This window comes from Megalobrama amblycephala, linkage group LG6 (assembly GCF_018812025.1).
Source record: "Megalobrama amblycephala isolate DHTTF-2021 linkage group LG6, ASM1881202v1, whole genome shotgun sequence".
Taxonomy (NCBI): Eukaryota; Metazoa; Chordata; class Actinopteri; order Cypriniformes; family Xenocyprididae; genus Megalobrama; species Megalobrama amblycephala.
The window spans coordinates 27,509,487-27,530,026 of NC_063049.1; the positions used below are offsets into that span (position 1 = coordinate 27,509,487).

The 20,540-nt window shown below is 36.2% G+C and overlaps 2 protein-coding genes across 14 annotated transcripts in view; both read right to left on the bottom strand.

Annotated features, from left to right (window-relative positions):
• Positions 1 to 299: 299 nt before the first annotated feature.
• On the bottom strand, positions 300 to 9,471 carry poglut2 (protein O-glucosyltransferase 2). 3 transcript variants are annotated; one of them, XR_007185306.1, is made up of 11 exons: positions 9,057 to 9,471; positions 7,189 to 7,394; positions 6,900 to 7,105; positions 6,718 to 6,795; positions 5,922 to 6,094; positions 5,060 to 5,297; positions 4,756 to 4,965; positions 4,124 to 4,213; positions 3,731 to 3,771; positions 1,054 to 1,158; positions 300 to 477 (listed from the first exon to the last, which is right to left on the bottom strand). XR_007185306.1 is itself a non-coding variant. In XM_048193623.1 (11 exons), the coding sequence occupies exons 1-11, from the start codon at positions 9,239 to 9,241 to the stop codon at positions 1,590 to 1,592; spliced, it is 1,542 nt and encodes a 513-aa protein (XP_048049580.1). In that variant the 5' UTR covers positions 9,242 to 9,471; the 3' UTR covers positions 1,165 to 1,589. The 3 variants fall into 3 exon arrangements, 2 of the variants coding, with proteins under 2 accessions (XP_048049581.1, XP_048049580.1); XM_048193623.1 differs by lacking the exons at positions 300 to 477; positions 1,054 to 1,158 and adding exons at positions 1,165 to 1,608; positions 2,151 to 2,246; XM_048193624.1 differs by lacking the exon at positions 3,731 to 3,771.
• Positions 9,472 to 11,656: 2,185 nt separating this feature from the next.
• The window catches only part of stxbp5l (syntaxin binding protein 5L), a 195,240-nt gene continuing 186,356 nt past the window's right edge, over positions 11,657 to 20,540 (bottom strand). For all 11 annotated transcript variants that reach the window (XM_048193630.1, XM_048193626.1, XM_048193625.1 and 8 more), the window contains 6 exons: positions 20,162 to 20,401; positions 19,191 to 19,554; positions 17,549 to 17,714; positions 16,144 to 16,255; positions 14,227 to 14,447; positions 11,657 to 14,134 (listed from right to left, as the gene is read on the bottom strand). In XM_048193630.1, the coding sequence (XP_048049587.1) occupies positions 14,093 to 14,134; positions 14,227 to 14,447; positions 16,144 to 16,255; positions 17,549 to 17,714; positions 19,191 to 19,554; positions 20,162 to 20,401 (1,145 nt within the window). In that variant the 3' untranslated portion in view covers positions 11,657 to 14,092. The remainder of the gene's footprint in view (positions 14,135 to 14,226; positions 14,448 to 16,143; positions 16,256 to 17,548; positions 17,715 to 19,190; positions 19,555 to 20,161; positions 20,402 to 20,540) is intronic.

Genomic DNA, 20,540 nt, shown 5'->3' on the forward strand with positions numbered 1-20,540 from the left:
AAAAAAATAATAAAAAAAGTAAACCTCGACAAAGGCTACTATCTGAAACAGTGGTAAATAAATAGCCTATGCTTAAGAGAGTGTGCAGTTGTTCTCCTACTCTAAAACATTTCTTATTTCTTCTAATTATTCTGTTATAATGAATTATTCTGAATAAATATCAGGCTCTATTGTGTATTGTATAGTTATTTTATGTTAAAGTTTACTCTGATTTTAAAGCCATAAGCAAACCCTTTTGTCAAACTTTCTAAACAAAAAAGGTAATAATATAGAATTCATATAAACCAGACCAGCAAGAGTATGGAAATGGAAGGATTTAATACAAAAAGTGAAACATTCAGTTAAGACATTGCAGTCACAAGACACTTGATGCACCAAGACTGTGGTCTTAGGAACATGTTCTGGTGCAAATCCATCTAAATTTGATGGCCGCTGTTACATAATGAAATAGGAGGTCTCTTATAGCTCATCTCTGACCTACAGTATGAAAAAAACAAAAAAAAAAAAAAACACAATTAGAAATGTTTGATCTGATCCAGGACTAATGCACTGCAGACTTAAAGAATTCATATAAACATTTTATCAGAGTAATCTGCTGATCAGTTCAAGTCATAAAAGGGTATTGCCCTTATAATTCCAGTCTGTGTGGTTTATGAAATGATAATAAATCCATCAGATACTTAATTAACTCTACTGGTACAGCATTATACCATATGATGGTAAACGGTTGCTGCCTTACAGCTTTCCTTGTTGTTTCTTAACAACACATTTATTTTATTGTGCCGAAAATTCAAAGATTAACAGTAATATTTAACAATATGAATAGTATAAAACGGAATAAACTGAAAAATGCAAAAGTGCTTAATTTAAATCTGTGTCAATGGAGTTTGTTTATGATATTTTAATTTGATGGAATTGAAGAAAATGGACTATAATTGTACAATGATGACTTTTAAGTATCAATTTCTATTATTGTGTAAAAAAGGTTCACTTACTAACAATGAATGTACACATTTTTGCCATTTCATTTAATATAACCAAGGACACACAGACCTTTTTTCTTGCGCAGTAACATGGGAAAAGTTCATCCTTTGGCTGCTCCATCAGCTCCATGCCATCTCGAACCTTGGGCTCAGTGACCTGAAGTTCAGCGTACTTCTAAAAACAAAAACACAGAGCTGGATGAATGCAAAAATGTCATTTAGTGTACAAAATTTTACTGGCAAAACAGAGCAGAAAAGATTTACATTTATATCTCAATATGCAAGTTCAGCTACACAATGTGATTATGCCACCCAATCACACACCCTCTTTTATTTTTACTTATAAATTTTAATTAACTGCAACATCATCACACTAAACAAACATCTTTATCTGCAGTACAAATCACATAAAATTCAAGTAGTCGCTGTGGTCTTGACCTCTGACACTTCCACACCTCAAACGCACACAGGTTTATTGCTTTGAGTGCTTTGAGGCCAGAATGTGCGTTTAAAGATTAATGTTTGGAGCCGATGGTTATGGAAAACCATAAAGTGCTGGGGTTCATGACCTCAGGGGTACTTGTGCTCAGTGACTACTGTGAGCTCTCAGGAAACTTGGGACCAGCTAAAAAAGATGAAAAAGAAAAAGGAAAAATGTTGTGTTTATTGAGGTGAATGCCTGAACAGATATTGAGTTTTCAGTGTTAAAAAGGTCAAATGAAAAACATTTGCATTTTAAAAAATAAATTAGCATTTTAAGCTGTTAATGTCAATTAAAACTGCCAAAGAAACAAGACAACATTTTTTTAAGATATAGTCTCTGAAAATGAAAAATCTTAATGTCTTAATTATAAAAATATTACTACTAATTTCATTACTACTCTTGTCTTTTGTTTTGAGAATGTTTATACATTTACAGAGGAAAGAAACAAAACAACTAATTAGGGATTACTGACTTAGAATAAGCCTTTTTTTTTTCTGGCTAATTTACAAGATGTCCAGTTTCAGAACAATTCACAATTAGGTAATAATCGAGAAAATGTATGCAACACTAAATATGTATAATAAAGTAAATACCCACTGCAGATCTAGAAAGACTGAAACTTATAGAAACATGCTCATGAGTCTTTATTTTATGATAAAGGAAAATACTTCTAGTCATTTTACCATAGTCTTATCAACACATACAGTAAAACGACCACTGAATGTGTGTGGCGTGCAGATGGCAAGACGTGCGCTATCTGACCTTTGTCTTTTTCACTCCTTGAGAACAACATAAAACTTGGATGAAGATGGAAGATCAAGATAGGATAAGATATACACACTGATAAGTTCATAAAATCTAAATATTGTGAGCAGAAAAAGAGGAGTTACAAGCAAAATACAACAACATAGGTTTACTAAATCAAATTTATGACTTTTTAAAACCACAAGAAAAATTTAAATGTATACTGTACGCACATAAAGAACAAACCTACCTATTCACAAAAAACATTGTATTATATGTATATATATTATATGTAAGATGTAAACAGAACTCAGTACTAGTAAACACATGTAAACATGAAATCTTAAAACATGTATAAGTGCATAGTAACAGTTCATATCTAATATGCATAACTGGATGTAATGTAACAGATCAAATGACATGTCAAATGACAGAATGACTGTTTGAAAAAAACAGCCAATAAAAAGCCAACTGTTCAGAAACAAAGTAGCACAGCTACTTTGTTTACAGGGTTACCGGGGTAACAGCTGCATTTCTGCTGTTCCTTAAGCGCCATCTACTGTCAGAGAGTGAATGTGCATTTTCATTCAGAGCGTCTCCTTCGCTCATTCATGCTTCTAAAAATGCATTCTAAAAATGTACATAATTCATAATTCACCTTCATTTCCATAGTACCTAATTTAAACGTCTAAATTGCTTGGCTTCACTGCTGCCATTAGTTGATGCAACCATCTCTGAAAAGGGTCATATTCGAGCTATTGAGAGTTAAAGGATTAGTCCATTTTTAAATACACTTTTCCTGATAAATTTACTCACCCCCATGTCATCCAAGATGTTCATGTCTTTCTTTCGTCAGTCGAAAAGAAATGAAGGTTTCTGAGGAAAAGTGTATTTATTTAAGGGTCTTATCTAGCTAATCGATCGGTCATTTTCGAAAAAAATACAACCCTTTATGCTTTATAAACAAAATATCGCATTGACCGTACTTTCCGCTTCCGCATTCTTCATAACGCTTACGCTGAATGTTCTACGCCTTCCCTATTCTACTTACGGAACGAACGCGGCGCCAGTTTTGTTTTTTTCCGTAACTTGAATAGGGAAGGCATAGGACATTCAGCGTAAGCGTTATGAAGAATGCGGAAGCGGAAAGTACGTTCAAGCCGTTAATTTGTGTTTATAAAGCATAAACGATTGTATTTTTTTCCGAAAATGACCGATCGATTCGCTAGATAAGACCCTTATTACTCATCTGGTATCGTTTAAAGCCCTTGAAGCTGCACTGAAACTGTAATTTTGACCTTCAATCTGTTGGTAGCCATTGAAATCCACTGTAAGGAGAATAATCCTGGAATGTTTTCCTCAAAAACCTTCATTTCTTTTCAACTGACGAAAGAAAGACATGAACATTTTGGATGACATGGGGGTGAGTAAATTTATCAGGAAAAGTGTATTTAAAAGCGGACTAATCCTTTAAATTTGCACTCTTATTTTGCTCAAACTCTTTTCTCAAGCAACTTACCCTCCCTGGCTCATCTCTGGTGAAGCACGCACTGTAATGTACTATGTTTAAAAAAAAAAAAAAAAAAAAAAAAAAAAAAAGACATGTAACATTGTCAAGTGGCAAACTGGCTAGGCTACTACCAAAGACTTTATGCTACACAGCCTAAAAGCAAACATTTTTCAATCAGATTTAAGACATTGCCTTAAAATGTAATGAAACTGACTTTTTTAATGGCCTTAAAATCAGGAGATTTGAATTTCAGACTTTTAAGACTTTAATGCCTCGTGGGAACCCTGCTTACAACCATGAGTCTGTAGTGTCAGCAAAACAGTGACCTTTCAGCTCTTGGTGTAGTCATTGCCACAACAGATACACCTGAGCACTGAACTAGAGAAAAAAAAAATATATTACCTGGAAGAGTTTGAAGTAGTAACAGAATATGCTGTCGCCCATTAGATGGGTTCGTGCAAACTGCTGACCTGCCAGAGCAATTTTCTTCACCTATAAGATTAAAAAAAAACAAAAACAAAAAACAGAAAAGGTGGCAGGATTGTTTGTACAGTTACCAATTGCTTCAATCACGTTTTCAACAGCGCAATCTGCACAACGACTGCAAACCCTTTCACCCGCATCTCATACTGCTGAATTACAACACCATCACAAGGATGTATGGAAATGTTCTGCTTTGAAAACAGAAGAACATCTGTAATTCAAACAGTTCTCTATGTATGTGTCCATGTATAATATATATGCATGTATAAAATATAACCATTAAGCCATTTGCTTATCCATCCATTATATTACATTAACTATATAATACAGTTTATTAAATAGACTATTTATTGAAAACTGGTGTCATGTCTTATATTGTTTATGCGATTTTATAAAGTAACTGCAATGCATGACCTTGAGTTGAGAATTTACAATTTATAAAAAAAAAAAAAAAAAATGAATAATCCAAATATGTTAACAACAGATAACAATGTCTATACTCCTAAACATTGAGAACTTTCGATGTTTGTGTGCGAATGGGGATGATGTACCTCCTCATCATGGTCTCTAGCCCACTGGATCTTCTCCAGCAGGTCACTGAGGTCAGCTTTAAAGGGGATGTAGTGCACCCACGGCTGGAGTTGCTTGTAAAAGTGCTCGTAATAGATGGAGTCGTGTTTCAACACCACACTGTCTCCGGCAAGCAGATAAGGTAATCTGTATGCTGCGACCGTCCCGTCCACATTTATCTGGTACTTATACTGTTAAAAGAGAAACATACAAGTTACCTACATTAAAAATAACACTACATGAAAAAAATGCTATGTCTATTAAAGTTCTGTGCAATTCACACACCTTAAAGAAGTCAAAAAAGGACACATGTTTGACGAGGGGCCCATAAAGGCTCTCATCATGTTTGAAAAAGAAGAAGTTTGTTAAGGCGGCATCGAGCACGGCAGGGTTCGCCCGCGCCAGTTTAACCAGCTCAAGACGCTCTTTCCTGCTGTCTCGCCCTCTCCAGAATGCTTTGCTCATCTTCTGCTCCCACGCTGGACCTGTGTGTCCCTGGACAGACATCATGTCCAGACTCACTCTGCCACAAAACAAAATGATCAAAGAACAAATATTTCGATCAGTCAGATTTCATATTGTTATGTAATCATTATGTAACAATGATTTTTCACTATACTTACTGTGAACTTTTATATGCTTTTTTCCCCCCCATCACATTTTTGTTATAAAAATTTTGTAAGAAATATAAATATATGTCATAAATAATAAATATAATGTCATAAAAATTGTGTAAGATATATAAATATGTCATAAATAATAAATTGTGTCATAAAAATTGTTAGCATAGACATTGCATCTTGGTTTCGTAAACAGACACTATTTTACCAAATATCAAATTTATATCTTAAAAAAAAATTTATTCATAATCCAACTCTGAGACCAACAGTGAAAATATGACCTTACTGCATTTTTCTAATTTTTCTGTTTAAAAATGTTTCTAAAACTCTTTGTTTGGTATTTTGTTAAAACAATAATATTAAAAAAAGAATTACAATAAAACTTTATTTGCTACTTTAAATCAGGTTTAAAATGCCAGAATTCCTTAAAAATCCATAAAACGTTTTATGTTGTTCCATAAACTGTTTTACATGTTTACTGCCTCTCTGAGAGTCACAAGTCAGTTTTTTTTTTTTTTTTTTTTTACCTGCCCATAGTCTCCAATACAGACTCTGTGAGGTCATAGGTTGGCATGACGATGTCTTGTGTGTCATTGGAGCCACACCATGAAAATATTGGGCTAGGCTTCTCAGAGGCCCGTCTCTTCTCCAGGGGCCAGTCCCCCAAATTCACAAAAAACTCAATGTCTGGAAGCTTGACCTGGTCACACACAACAGCATTTAACAGCATTTTTTTCCACTTTAACATATGATATAAATAACATTTATCATTTAACATATAACATACATAACATTCAAAAGTTTTGGGTCCATAAGAATTTGTTGTTTTACATTTTACAATTTAATTACACATTTTATACAATCATACAATTTTAAGTAACTGTTTTCTATTTTAGTAGAATAACATTTTTTATGTAAAAATGGCAACATTATAAATGTCTTTACTGTTACTTTTGTTCAGTTAAATAAGTCCTTGCTGAATAAAAGTTTAAACTTCTTTTTTTATTAAAAAAAGAAAAACATACATACCCCAAACCTTTGACAGTAGGTAGTGTATGAAAATATAAGTACTGAATACTAAAAGTCTTATTCTTTGTAAAACTTGTCCCCCACACACATTTGTATGGACTGAAATTAGCATTGTAACATTCAAGTCAAATTCAAATCCTCCCACCGCTCTGTTACAGTGCCATCTAATGGTTCTGAAGGTAAATGACTGAGAACATACAAGATGTGCGTTTATAAATAACATTTTTTTTACTTCACATAATCTATGCGCATAAAACATTTGTAATAGTAGCAGTATATTGAGCTAATACTCACTTTACGTGTGAGGGACAGAAGGAAAGCATCCATGAAGATCCTGAATCCGACATGTTCTCCATGTGTTTTTATATAAACCTACAGTAACAAAGAATCAATCTTTGGCATCTACTTGCATCTTTATGTAGTTATATAGGCTACAGGAGCAGAAAGATTGTGATGAGCACATTGAATGTGTGTACCTGGTTGTTTTTGATGGTATAGTGGCACAGGCTATGTCTCTTCCCAAAGCGCTGGAGGATCTCATGAGCATTACGATCTGGATCCACACTGGGAAAGACAGATAAATCACTCTCTATCTGAGAGAAGGAGGCTGGACAGTGCATGTTCTTCTCCCATAATGCACCACTGGGCTCTGGGCAGTCACATGATTCGTGATACACTGCACCTGTGTAGTGAGAAATAGGTTAGTGTCAACTTCCAGACATTTTTCCATCTCTGTATCATGAAAGCAGGCTTGATTTTTCTCACCTCTGAGCACATATGGTGATTTCCCCACCAGCTTGTCTTTCAACAGAATCTGAATGTGCAGATCGGTGTAACTGGCGTACATGCGGTACCGAACCAAAAACGATCCGTCGCTCCGGTCTAAAATCTGGACCCAGATTCTGGAATACGGATCCGTTGGAGATGTAATCTGCACTTCGAATGTTTTCTCTCCAGGAGAAGTCGTAAAACTAAAGATGAGGAAATTCAAAATGTCAAAGACATTATTATTTTAGCCATGATAGAAGTAAACTGATGCCTTAAAATTAACACATTTAATGACTCTTAAAGGGATAGTTTAAGACCCAAAAATGAAAGTTCTATCATCATTCACTCACCCTCAAGTTGTTCAAAATCTGTATAAATTTCTTTGTTCTGGAAGGGAAGATAATTTGAAGAAAGTTTGTAACCAGGCCACTTTGGGAAACCAACACATTCCTCAAAATATCTTCCTTTGTGTTCAACAAAACAAAGAAAATTATACAGATTTTGAACAACTTGAGGGTGAGAAAATGATGATAGAATTTTCATTTTTGGGTGAACTATCCCTTTAAACAAGATGCTTTCATCACCCTGACTGAAAATCAAAGAAAGATCTGTCCTGAGAATTTGCCAGGCATTTCTTGTTGTTTCTTGTTCTATGCTGTATAATATAGTACTTTGAAGACTTAAAAAGTTGCTGATGTTGCATTACAGGATCATCAGACCTGTGTATTTTTCATTTTTGGGTGAACTATCCCTTTAAGTAAACTATCTTAGTATTTGAAGCCAGATCAAATACCAAGATAGTTTACTTAAAGGGATAGTTCACCCAAAAATGAAAAATTTGTTATCATTTACTCACCTTTATTATTCCAAACTTGTATGAGTTTCTTTCAAACAAAAGAACACAAAAGAAGATATTTTGAAGAATAAGAACCAGAGAGTTGATTGACTCCCATTATATTTTTTTCCTTACTATGGAAGTCAATGGTTGACAGTCTGGTTACCAACATTCTTCAAAATATCTTCATTTGTGTTCAACAGAAGTTTGGAACAACATAAAGCTGAGTAAATGATAACATTTTCATTTTTGGGTGAAATATCCCTTTAAGAACTACAGAATAAGAAGATCTTAGTGGAACTCTGAAGGCTTTTCTATTGTATAATATAATTTTCGGTTATGGTTGGAACTGATCAATTTCTGTTTTTTTTTTTTTTTTTTTTTGGACTACTGGAAAGGACACATCCAAAAGTGAAGTGTTTATTTTTACACTTTATGTATTTAAGTCTGCAGATTTCAATCACAATATACGGCCGTTTTCTCAAAATTATTATTATTGTTTTTTTCTCATGAACTGAGCCAGAAATCGCCACTTCAGTTCCATCTTCATACACCAAACTTTCTCATTTAATTCTGAAGGATTTTACAGAGTCTGTTCCTATATAATTTGCCTGATTTATATAACATTTTATTTACTAAAAAATGTATTTTTCTGGCTATTAAGAGTGTTTTCTGATTTATGGAGTGATAAAAAGAGAAATAAAAAATCCATTCTGTAATGTCAACAACATGAAATCTTGAACCTAACTTTATACAATGTTCAAATTTCTGTTCAGGAAATGTAACGTTATGCAAAATGCATGCACATTTAATTAAACAATGCCTCATTTGGACATTTAAACATAACATATCAGAAATCTTGAAATACATTCCTCATATTCACATGTGGTGTCTTTCTTTAAAAGAAAAGGAACGTGACGTTACGTTACGTGTCGACGGGGTTTTGAACTTTCAACCTTAATTTTACAGCCAGATGTTTAACCACTAAGCCATACCGCCCCATTATGGTCTTTCAGCAGGACTCACTCACTTTCTTCCGGTGGTGTCCACTGTCTGTATGAAGAAGAACCGAGCAGGAAGGACAATGTTCGTCTCCAGTCCAGGACCCCAAATCAAAGTTTTGCTCGCGCTGGGCGCCGCCGCTGCCTTTGATCTCCGCGTCATGAAAACGATGCAAGGCATCAAGAGCAGTAAAAGTTTTCTCAACATGTTCATGGAGCGTGAGAGCACTTTCAGCAGTGGACGCTTTCATTTATCATCACCTCATCAGAATGACAGTCCTCTTATTTGCTCATAATAAAACATTGCTTAAAAACAATAATGATACATTTCACCACACTCGCATTCACCAGAATACCAGCGGTACGATGAGCAAACGAACCTACAGACACCCTCGTGAGAAAATCTCTGCAACAGACCCAAATGCGCTCATGTGATTGGTCGTTCGCACTTTGTGGACGCCGATGACGCAACTCACTGGAAGCTGATTGGCTGCGTAATAGGAAGAGGAAAGACGCTTGCGTTTGGGAATACGGCTTGAAGTCGGCGCTGCTTCAGTGTGCTTGCTTGCTTTGTGTTATTCATTTTTGCAGGCTACATAGCGGATCCATCACAATGATCTTATAACCCGTACAAAAATGACCACGGTATTGTTACTACTGTAAATCTGTGGCAAATTAGCCATCACTGTCATCAAAAAATACATTTTATTGAAGAGATTCCATCAATAATGACTGTTGTCACTGCAATGGTATTATAATGGGAACGACCATGGTAAATATCTTGGTTTATTATTAAAGGATTAGTTCGCTTTCAAATTAAAATTTCCTGATAATTTACTCACCCCCATGTCATCCAAGATGTTCATGTCTTTCTTTCTTCAGTCGAAAAGAAATTAAGGTTTTTGATGAAAACATTCCAGGATTTTTCTCCATATAGTGGACTTCAATGGCCTCCAAATGGTTGAAGGTCAAAATTACAGTTTCAGTGCAGCTTCAAAGCATTCTACGTGACCCCAGATGATAAATAAGGGTCTTATCTAGAGAAACCATCACTCATTTTCAAAAAAAAAAAAAAGAAAAATGTATACATTTTAACCATAAATGCTCATCTTGAACTAACTCTTCTTCTTCTTTATTAAAGGATTAGTCCACTTTTAAATATACTTTTCCTGATAAATTTACTCACCCCCATGTCATACAAGATGTTCATGTCTTTCTTTCGTCAGTCGAAAAGAAATGAAGGTTTTTGAGGAAAACATTCCAGGATTTTTCTCCTTACAGTGGATTTCAATGGCTACCAACAGATTGAAGGTCAAAATTACAGTTTCAGTGCAGCTTCAAGGGCTTTAAACGATACCAGATGAGTAATAAGGGTCTTATCTAGTGAATCGATCGGTCATTTTTGAAAAAAAAATACAACCGTTTATGCTTTATAAACAAAATATCACCTTGAAAGTACTTTCCGCGTCCGCATTCTTCACATCCACTTACGGAACGAACGCGGCGCCAGTTTCATTTTTTTCCGTAACTTGAATAGGGAAGGCGTAGGACATTCAGCGTAAGCGTTATGAAGAATGCGGAAGCGGAAAGTGCGTTCAAGGCGATATTTTGTTTATAAAGCATAAACGGTTGTATTTTTTTTTTTCGAAAATAACCGATCGATTCGCTAGATAAGACCCTTATTACTCATCTGGTATCGTTTAAAGCCCTTGAAGCTGCACTGAAACTGTAATTTTGACCTTCAATCTGTTGGTAGCCATTGAAATCCACTGTAAGGAGAATAATCCTGGAATGTTTTCCTCAAAAACCTTCATTTCTTTTCGACTGACGAAAGAAAGACATGAACATCTTGGATGACATGGGGGTGAGTAAATTTATCAGGAAAAGTGTATTTAAAAGTGGACTAATCCTTTAATTCCAGCAGTGTAGACACTGCTAAGTGTATTACTATCCTCCTCAGGACAAAGTTTAAACTAAATTGTCATATACAATATGCTAGTGCAAGTATATAACAATTAGTTCAAACTTTGACCTGTGGAGGGCAGTAATACACTTAGCAGTGTCTACACTGCTGGAATTCTAATAAAGAAGAAGAGAGCTAGTTCAAGATTAGCATTTATGGTTAAAATATATAAAATTTAAAATTTTTTTTAGAAAATGAGCAATGGTTTCTCTAGATAAGACCCTTATTCCTCGTCTGGGATCGTGGAGAACGCTTTGAAGCTGCAATGAAACTGTAAATTTCAACTGTTTGAGCTCCACTGACGTCCACTTAACGAGAAAAATCCTGGAATGTTTTCATCAAAAACCTTTTTCCATCAAAAATTTCTTTCCGATTGAAAGCGAGAAGGACACGGACATCTTGGATGACATGGGGGTGAGTAAATTATCAGGAAATTTTAATTTGAAAGTGAACTAATCCTTTAAGATAGATAGACAAACAGTTTTATAGATTCTTACAGGCCTATGTTTATCCATTTATATATGTATCATGCATGTTCAAAATATACAGTCTTTTGTGAGCATGTAATACACATTTAGTAATTTTATGTATTATTGGCACTGTAGGCATGACCTTGGTCGACAACTTACTAGCCCACAATATTACAGAAACAAACCAGTCTTATGATCTTGTGTACATCAATAAATGTTTATTTCAATTTGATTTGCATCAACATATTTTTCCATTTTATTTTCAATAACCTCTATAACACTACTAGAATATCGATAAGAACGAAAGGTGGCATTATCCATTTAAACAAGACCGACGTTGCTGCCTTCTCTGAAGGTATCAGAGGACCAGGTGTTGGGTGGAGGAAACTACAGTTAGACCCACAGAACTTCAGTCAGAATATCAGACACGGTACCATCTTTAAACAGGTACGACATTCACAGAGGAATATCCAAATCACATAATTTAGTTCAATGACCATGTCGCTCTCCTCCAGGTTGAACTGTACATTTTCATATAAAAACTGAGAACATACAAACAAAACACCCTGTCTGTGAGAGTCAGTTTTTACTTGTTTCGACACTGAAGAGGAATCATTGGAGAATCAGTTGAAACAAATATAATGGTGAACATGAAATAAAACCAACAGGTTTCTTCAGAAGAGACCATCTTTACATGGTTTTGGCATCTTAGAGTCTTGAGTGTCTTCTTGAGTCCAAATCTCCACACATGCAATGTCTCCCTTCTTTAATCATGAGCTATTATTTTAACGTAAAAGCGTAAAGAAAAAGGTAATATTGCGTAAGAGCCCAAGTTTGACTAACGGATGACGATGTGTATTCTCATGAGCCTTGAGTTTGTATTTCAATGCACAACATTTACGTTACTGAGTAGCAGCTTGTATATACAAAGCCAAATGGGCAGAGGCATGGACTACGGAAGATATGCTGAGATTGTTACAGTAAAGCACTAGAAGGTCAGAGGTCATCAGAGGACAATCATAGAAACACAACATGAGTCTCAAATACGATTCTGGAAGATTTAGCTTACATGTAACACTATAATTCACGGGCGAACCGCAGGGCGACTCGCTCGGTTTGATCTTTCCAGACACATATTCAAAAAACATAGTAGCGCCCACTGATCAGTCTAAACACCATTTCAACAGTCGATTGACAACCAGAAGACACAAGCGAACAATCGTCTGCACTAAAGTAGTAAGGTAGAAAACATCGTTTTGACGTTATATTGAAGGAAATAAAAAGAAGAAAATGAACAAAAGTTGTTCCTTGTACTGGAACGTGAAGGAAATCTCTCCACGACGCATTCAAACTTTGGCAGAGAAAACGGAGGTCATTCACTCGTTGTCCTCAGCGACGTAAAAAAACAACACACGATCTTTGTTACACGCGCCCGGAGGCAACCGAAAAGACTAGAAACTAAATAACAGGCCAGCTGAAATTGATCTTTTAAAGTAACGAACATCCTGACGAATTAGAAAACAAATCAAACCGTATTTATACTTTCACAGACACGCAAGAAGAGCCAAGCCTTCTGTCTGAGTTTGGCTGGCTTGTCTTATCTACATGTAAGAGCCCAGAATATCAACCACAGACAAATTAATTCATCGCTAGTTTACAGTTAAAGATACTTCACCCATCTAGAATATGGCACGTTAAGTATTACATATGAGAAACACGCTCGAAAAGGACCTCACAGACACACACTTGTCACGTGGCGCCAAATACATTTCACTACTTTCACTTCTAAAACCATGTCACGTCATACGTCTCTAGGAGAGGGTGAAGTACCTTTTGGAGACGGATTAAAAAGTTGGTTGTGGTGCTTTTTTGCGAGCTAGCAGCAAAGAAAACGGAAAAAGGTTGCGTTTTTGACTGAACGTCGTGGGTGTGGCCAACCGAGTCGCCGTCGTCGGCCTGATTTGCAGTACGAGAGTGGATAAATTGGTGTCGTATATGACGAGACAGTGGTAAATATTCTGAAAATATACATCGCTGAAAGAAACAGTATGGCGTCATCAAAAAAACGAAATATTTTGGCCTTTTAGCAATGCAGGTATACATTTTTTGTTTATATATATTTGTTTGCTATTTCAAAAAATATAAAGTTTTTGTCATAGTTTATATTATTGGCTTAGGTTATTAAATAAAAGTTTGTTAATCTTTTGTTTCCCTTTTGTAACATGCTGCTATTTAATATGGCAGTTTTACGTTTTTATAGGTCATCCATTTTGTTTCATGCACTCGTTGATTTCGTAACTTTCCGAGTATCTACACGGCGTGAGCCAATTTGCTTCTTGTGAGTGAGGAGACCCCGATCAACCCCTGTACATAAATGAAGATGACGTCTGATTTACAATGCGGGTATGGAACCCCACTTACTGATGAACGGTAATGGTACAAGTCCATCGTATCGTAATCTGGCCGTCGCCTTTTTAACCAATCAGAGTAAGACAATCCTGTACACAGACAGAAGAGAAGCTGAACAGCCCTTAAGTCTCTCGATCCATCCGTCTCGCTCACTCTCTCTTTTAAAGAGTGAAAGTCCAAGTACCAGAGTAGTACACGAGAGTGCGCCCTCCTCGAGGACCCTCTAAAACTGATACCACTTCTTGTCTTTGCATTTCAGCATCAGCTGTGGAGGGCAAAAGTGAAAACAAAGAGTTTGAACAAGCACATAAATAGTTATATATTTCTGTTTTCTCATTCTCTCGCTCTCCTACATACCTCGTGAGCATGTTTAGAGAAGGTTTCGGCGCTGGTCATCATCAGAGCGGTCCTCTCTTCCAGCTCCCCGAGCCTCTGTCCTCTCTCATCCAGGGCGATGCGAGCTCGGGCCAGTTCCCCCACCACTCCGCCTGCTGCTGCCTTCATGCCCTCCATTCCACCCTGTCCTGGGATGTGCTGCGCCAGACTGCGGGACGCCTTACCCGCTGCTGCCTCGCCAACTACAGAACAAGAGAAACGAAGGGAAAAAAGGCAGTGTCGTTATTGTTAAAGTCCCCTTGTAGTCAATAATTTTATCCCTTAAAACTCATCTTTGATCACCAAAATGACAAAAATGAAATGAAAAAAAAAGTATTGATGCCTTAAAATAGCATGAATGTAACTCCACACCCTTGCCTCATTTAGTAAACGCAGATCTATGAATATGCAAATTAGCCCCACCTCCACTCACTTGCACGAGCTCAGAGAATGGTATCTCGCTTTACAACATTGGACACATAACGGTAATTAATATTAGCCTTTTGCTTGGCTATGTTATCAAACAGCTAATAATGTGTTGCTAATGTTTACAAATCATGTTCTTCTAAAAATCAATATTCTTAGAAATGCTTTGAACACTCAGAACGTCAGTGGAGAAAGGCATATCATAACATTGTAATACCCGATTTTTCATATCAACAGAAAAATATACTGGGATAAGATTTTGAGACTCCCTTGCACGGTCAGTTAATGATATGCTAAAGCCCGCCAGCACATTGACGTGATTGGTTACAAAGTAGTTTGTGACATCACAAACACCAGCGATTCCAAACCGCATTTTTGAAACTGTCTTTAGATCACTGAAGCATATTAAAAACACCACATAAACAGCATTAAAAACTTGATTTTTTACCACAGGGAGACTTTAACTAAAACTACACTCTTTAAAATAAAGGTTCTTTATTGGCATTGATAGATCCATGAAGAATCTTTAAAATCCATGGAAACTTTCCATCGAACAAAAGGTTCTTTATAGTGGAAAAAAGGTTCTTTGGATTATTATAATGTTCTTCACACTATGAAAAAATCTTTATTTTAAGAACTGTTCACTGAAAGGTTCTTTGGGGAACCAAAAATGGTTCTTCTATGACATTCTTCAATCTTTTTTGGAACCTTTATTTTTAAAGGTTTATTAAAAAATAATTTTCTGCAATTGAAATGCTGAAATAAAATATGCCTTGGCAACTAACTGAAATAAGTATGTTGATGTACTAAAATGATTAAAACTAAAACCTAAATAAAAATAAAGCGATATAAAAATTGATAAAAAATATTTTTTATAAAAATTAAGTAAAATTACTGAAAATATAAAAATTCTAAATATTAATAAATACTATAATAGTATATAAATATTTATAAAATAACTGTATAACAAAATAAAAAGTATTTAGTGGGGTAGTGGGAAGAGTAATAGAGATAAATATTCCTGATTTACAAATTAAAACTAATTGAAGATTTTTTAGATTCACATTATATATGTCAATCTCACAGTCTCTTCCTGACCTGTATAAGTGGGCAGTTCTGAGCTCAAATGTGAACCAGAGTTTAGGTGATCTGTGGATCCATGTCTGGACGGACACACACACACACACACACACACACACACACACACACACACACACACACACACACACACACACACACACACACTTGTTTATGTGGTTTACGGGGACTCTCCATAGACGTTATGGTTTTTATACTGTTCAAACTACATTCTATCCCCCTACACTACCCCTACCCCTAAAACTTCCCATGACAGGAAACTGTCTGCATTTTTTGAATTTCACCGTTTTTTAAGCCATTTGGTTACGAGGACACAGGAAGTGTATACAAGAACACACACATGCAGAGAGAGGAGAGATAAATAACTTCACTCACACAGCTCCTCTCGGTCGAAGGTTTGGGCGTTGCCACTAAAAAAGCCCTTGAGAAATCCACGGTTCTGAGCCTCAGGGGTCTCGATGGGTGTAAAGAGCTCCCCTAACATCTCCTGCAATTAATGAAGAATAGTGAATCAAAGTGTTTAATAGAGAAAAATCATATCAAATACTGCATCGAAAGCAATGCCAGCACAGTCAGTTCAAAAACCCACCAGCAGATGTCAGCACAGTTACACATTTCACTATGTAAAACGGAAAGTTTTGACAAGACAAAACCTCTCTTTCTCTTGCGTTTGACACTTATAAAGAAACAGAGGCCACGTTTGAAATGGAATACTAGTATGCTAAGAGCATACTGAGGAGTATACACTAAATGTACTTACTACTACATAAAATTTTAAAAAATAGTATGTGAAACAGTATTTTTTTTTTCAATTTTAATTAAGTTTGGGCTAAAAAAAAATCTTCATTTTAATAAAAATAATTTGGTAGGAAAGAGATCAATATCATGGTTTAAATCAGTTATAAATAAATGAAATAAATGGTCAAGAAAATTGCATTGAATTGTGGGATACATACACTAATGTTCAAAGGTTTAGGGTCAGTAAGATTTTATTTAAATAAATAAATGAATACTTTTATTCAGCAAGAACACATTTGATTGATCAAAAGTGACAGTAAAAACATTTGTTTCAAAAGATGTCTATTTCAAATGAATGCTGTTCTATTCATCAAAGAGTCCTGAAAAATTCATAGATCATAGTTTCCACTAAAATATTAAGCAGAACAACCATTTTCATTATGGATAATTATAAGAAATATTTTTTGAGACCCAAATCAGCATATTAGAATTAATGGAGTAATGGACGCTGAAAATTCAGCTTTGCTATCACAGGAATAAATTACATTTTAAAATATATTAAAACAGTAAAGCGTTATTTTAAATTATAATGAAATTTCACAATATTACAAATTTTACCGTATGGTGAGCATAACAGACTCCTTTCAAAAACAACTCCTTTTTCAAAAAAAAAAAAAAAAAAAAAAAAAAATCCTACAGACCCAAAACTTTTAAACAGTAGTGTATATTACAGTTCGGACATTCTATGCATACAGAAAATTATCATACTGTGCACATGGTGCATACTGCAAAAATAGAATGAATAGTATGGCATTATACTATTTCCATCCTAACCAGACAGAGAGGAAACAACAGAGGGAAAGAAAGGACAGAATGACAACCTGTGTGGCAGAAATTACAGCCGAGATGCAGCAGGGCTCAGCTCAGCAGAGCTCAAAGCATCCATGACAAGCATGACATTTCACTTCAATAACCACCATCAGCATGCACACACACACACACGCACGCACACACACACACACACACACAAAGGCACAGCCACCTGTAGGTTGTCACACATCTCCTGGCTGTAAGTGATTCTCTGTATCTCTGTGGGGGAGCACAGATACAGCGCCTGCCCTCCGTTGGTGAAGCAGAATGTTCTGGCAATGCGCATGTCCGTTAGCGGCAGGTAGGCGACGTCTAGCAGAGGCCGTAAACTGGGAAGGCTGCAAAACATACACACATACAAGACTTAGAAACTGCATTCCAATATCCTCTGTTTTGGAAATGACAGTGAAAATACTCTAATTTATAGTGAAAAATGAAGAAATTCTGCCTAAAATAACATACTGCACTGAAGGTAGGATTTAATATGAAGCCAACAAAAGCACACACAGCTGTTCTGACTTGAGGTTTAGAATTTGTTGAAGGATTGAGCTGGTTTCTGTAAACTGGATTAAACTGAAAGTCAAAACCAAAAGGTTCTGAGCTGGCATTAAAGGAATGTTGCAGGCTAATTATAAATTAAACTCTATCAACGGAACCTGTCAAATTCTTTGGATTAATACAGACATTTTTACTTAACCCTAAGTTTGTAAAAACAAGAAAACCTTCTGTTTACAGTAATGCACTTACAATAATTAGTCTAAGGCATTCCATAGGGTTTAAAAGCTCATATTTCTAGCTAATGCACTTATATGAATTATTCTGTACCGAGATGTATGGATGAACAAGAACAGTTTGCATTATCACTGTAATCTCTGTGGTTAGATCTTAGATGTAAACAGACCCTGTTACAGGATTTACTGGTTTTACATGGTCATAAAAGAGGTGAGAAAATTGATATAATAATAATACTTTTTATGTACTACCCCCCCCCCCCCCCACCCCAGTTTTAATAATTATTCATTAATAATTGTCACTTGTCCCAGTTATTATTAAAAATAATAATACAATAATGGATATAATATTAATAATAATAATAATAACAATAGTAATTAAACCTGCAATCAGCATTGAAAGGTCCCTCGCACCCGGGGCCACAGCCACCCGGTGGCCTTAGGAAAACAGTGAATAGTGGGCGACATGCATTTAAGAGGGTATGGCAATGGTAAGTTATTTTGATGTGCCACACTTCCTGCTTCCCATTTTGACTATAACACTTAGCCAAGTGTTGCATGATTTAATGTGTTTCTAACATGTTTGGTACTTCATGGCATATTTAAATGTGTTTCTGGGAGTGAATTACAGTTTAAAGCATGCCATTTCCTGTTGCCAGCAGGTGGCGCTATGACTGTAAATATGATTGGTCAGTCTAATCTAAAGTCAACGTCTGGAGGGGTTCGTTAAAGGAGGAGTTTGTTAAAGTACAACGTCTGGAAATGGCAAAAACTGCACAAATTTTGCAAAAAAAAATTCTAAATATCTGACTTTTTGTTGGTTTTCAGATTTTGTAGCCTCACACCATGGGTGCTCGGGCCCTAATTTATTTTTTTTAATTTTCTATATTACTTTCATTTCCCCCTATAAGCAAAAGAGACATTTTTTTCTGTTTTAGTGTCAATATATATATAAGAAATTTAAATTGTAGATTTTGATTGAGGGACTAGAACCAGCAACCTTCTGGTTTCCAGCTCTGAGCTCTATCAGCTACATCACAATTTCCAAATTTGAGACAAAAAAGAAAAAAAGTTAAAGCAAACCTCAAAGTCATGATGTGTCCGTTGGCGCAGAAGCAGGCCAGACAAACGCTGTTACAAACCGACACCACATCGGCCCGCAGCACAAAGGATGACTCTGTGATGTTGTGTACATATAAACAGGCCTGGGAGGGCATGAGGAACACCTTCGCCTGCCTCTCCGAACACACTACGGCTAAATGACCATCTCCGCTGGCCTCTTGAGAAGACGAGGGCGAGAAGTTGACCAGCTTCCGCTTGCGGGGTCGATCTGGGTCATCTGGGACTTGTTGGTCCCGCCACACCTCGTAGGGATTGTGGATAAGAGCGCCCCCACAGTCCAGGAAACCAAACCGCAGAATGGAGCCCTTCAGCATTAACACTGTGCCTGAGAGGGAAGAGAACATATAGTGCATTAGTGTCCGGCCACTTTTTCGGTGGTGTTGGTTCCGAAAGTATTTTGTCCATTAATTTTTCTAATAGGGATTTAAAAAGTTGCCATTAAAGCAGTATAAGCCAAGAACCAAGCTAACCATCTATGAGGTGAATCACAACATTACAAATTTTGTATTTATTCAAGGTAAAATAGTATTTAAATATGTAGAGCATAGGGAAATCGACTCAATTACGTAGTTTGTGGTGCTTTATGGGAGTAGACGTTCCCTGCAGAGCTATTTTGGCATGATTTGCTCTTTGATTAATGGGATTTTCTGCACAGCATCATGGGTAATGTAGTTGTTCACCGCAAATTCCACTGTTGATTATTTTAAAAACAAGTAATGCAAACAATGGCTTCAAAAAAACATATACCAGTGAATAACAACCTCAGAGCTCACAATAGTTTTGTCTTTAAATGTTTACACGTTATCATCAAAAATCTATTTCCCTAAGAAAAAAAAAGAATGGAGTCTTTACTTTCGGAACCCAGCTGTTGAACTCTGTATATGTTGCAAACAGGGGCATTCAAGAGTCAGAAGGAAGAAATCAAAAGATACCAGTGGGGGCCACAGTAACAGGGTCTTCCTGACGTTCCTGCTCGTCCGTAGGGATGGACATTGGGATGATAAGCACCAGGCCCAGACTTGTGCCCACCCACAGGCATGGTGTGGGCAGGGTGTCTGTTTTACGCCCGTACGACTCCATAAACTGCAGGGTGGTTACGGCCTCTTTAGTTTCCCTGTCTATGCTGGAAACGCTAGAGCTCCGGGAACGGCTGAACGAGTTTTCTCGACTCTCTGAGAAAGAATGGAGAAGGGGAGAGAGAAAGAGAGGGTGGGGCAGAAGAGAAATGTCAGGAAAGACAGAAGACAAGACAGATGAGTGGAAAAGGATAAAGAAGAGTAGAGAGTGAAAAGATAAAAGAAAAAGGGAAAA

Bases quoted from the DNA above. Each gene is read 5' to 3' on its own strand.
- poglut2 (XM_048193623.1), bottom strand. From the start codon at position 9,241: ATGAACATGTTGAGAAAACTTTTACTGCTCTTGATGCCTTGCATCGTT. The intron at 7,395-9,056 runs GTGAGTGAGTCC...CCTCATCTTTAG, and splicing joins GTGGACACCACCGGAAGAAA to TTTTACGACTTCTCCTGGAG. The intron at 4,966-5,059 runs GTGTGTGAATTG...CTCTTTTAACAG, and splicing joins CCTTTTTTGACTTCTTTAAG to TATAAGTACCAGATAAATGT.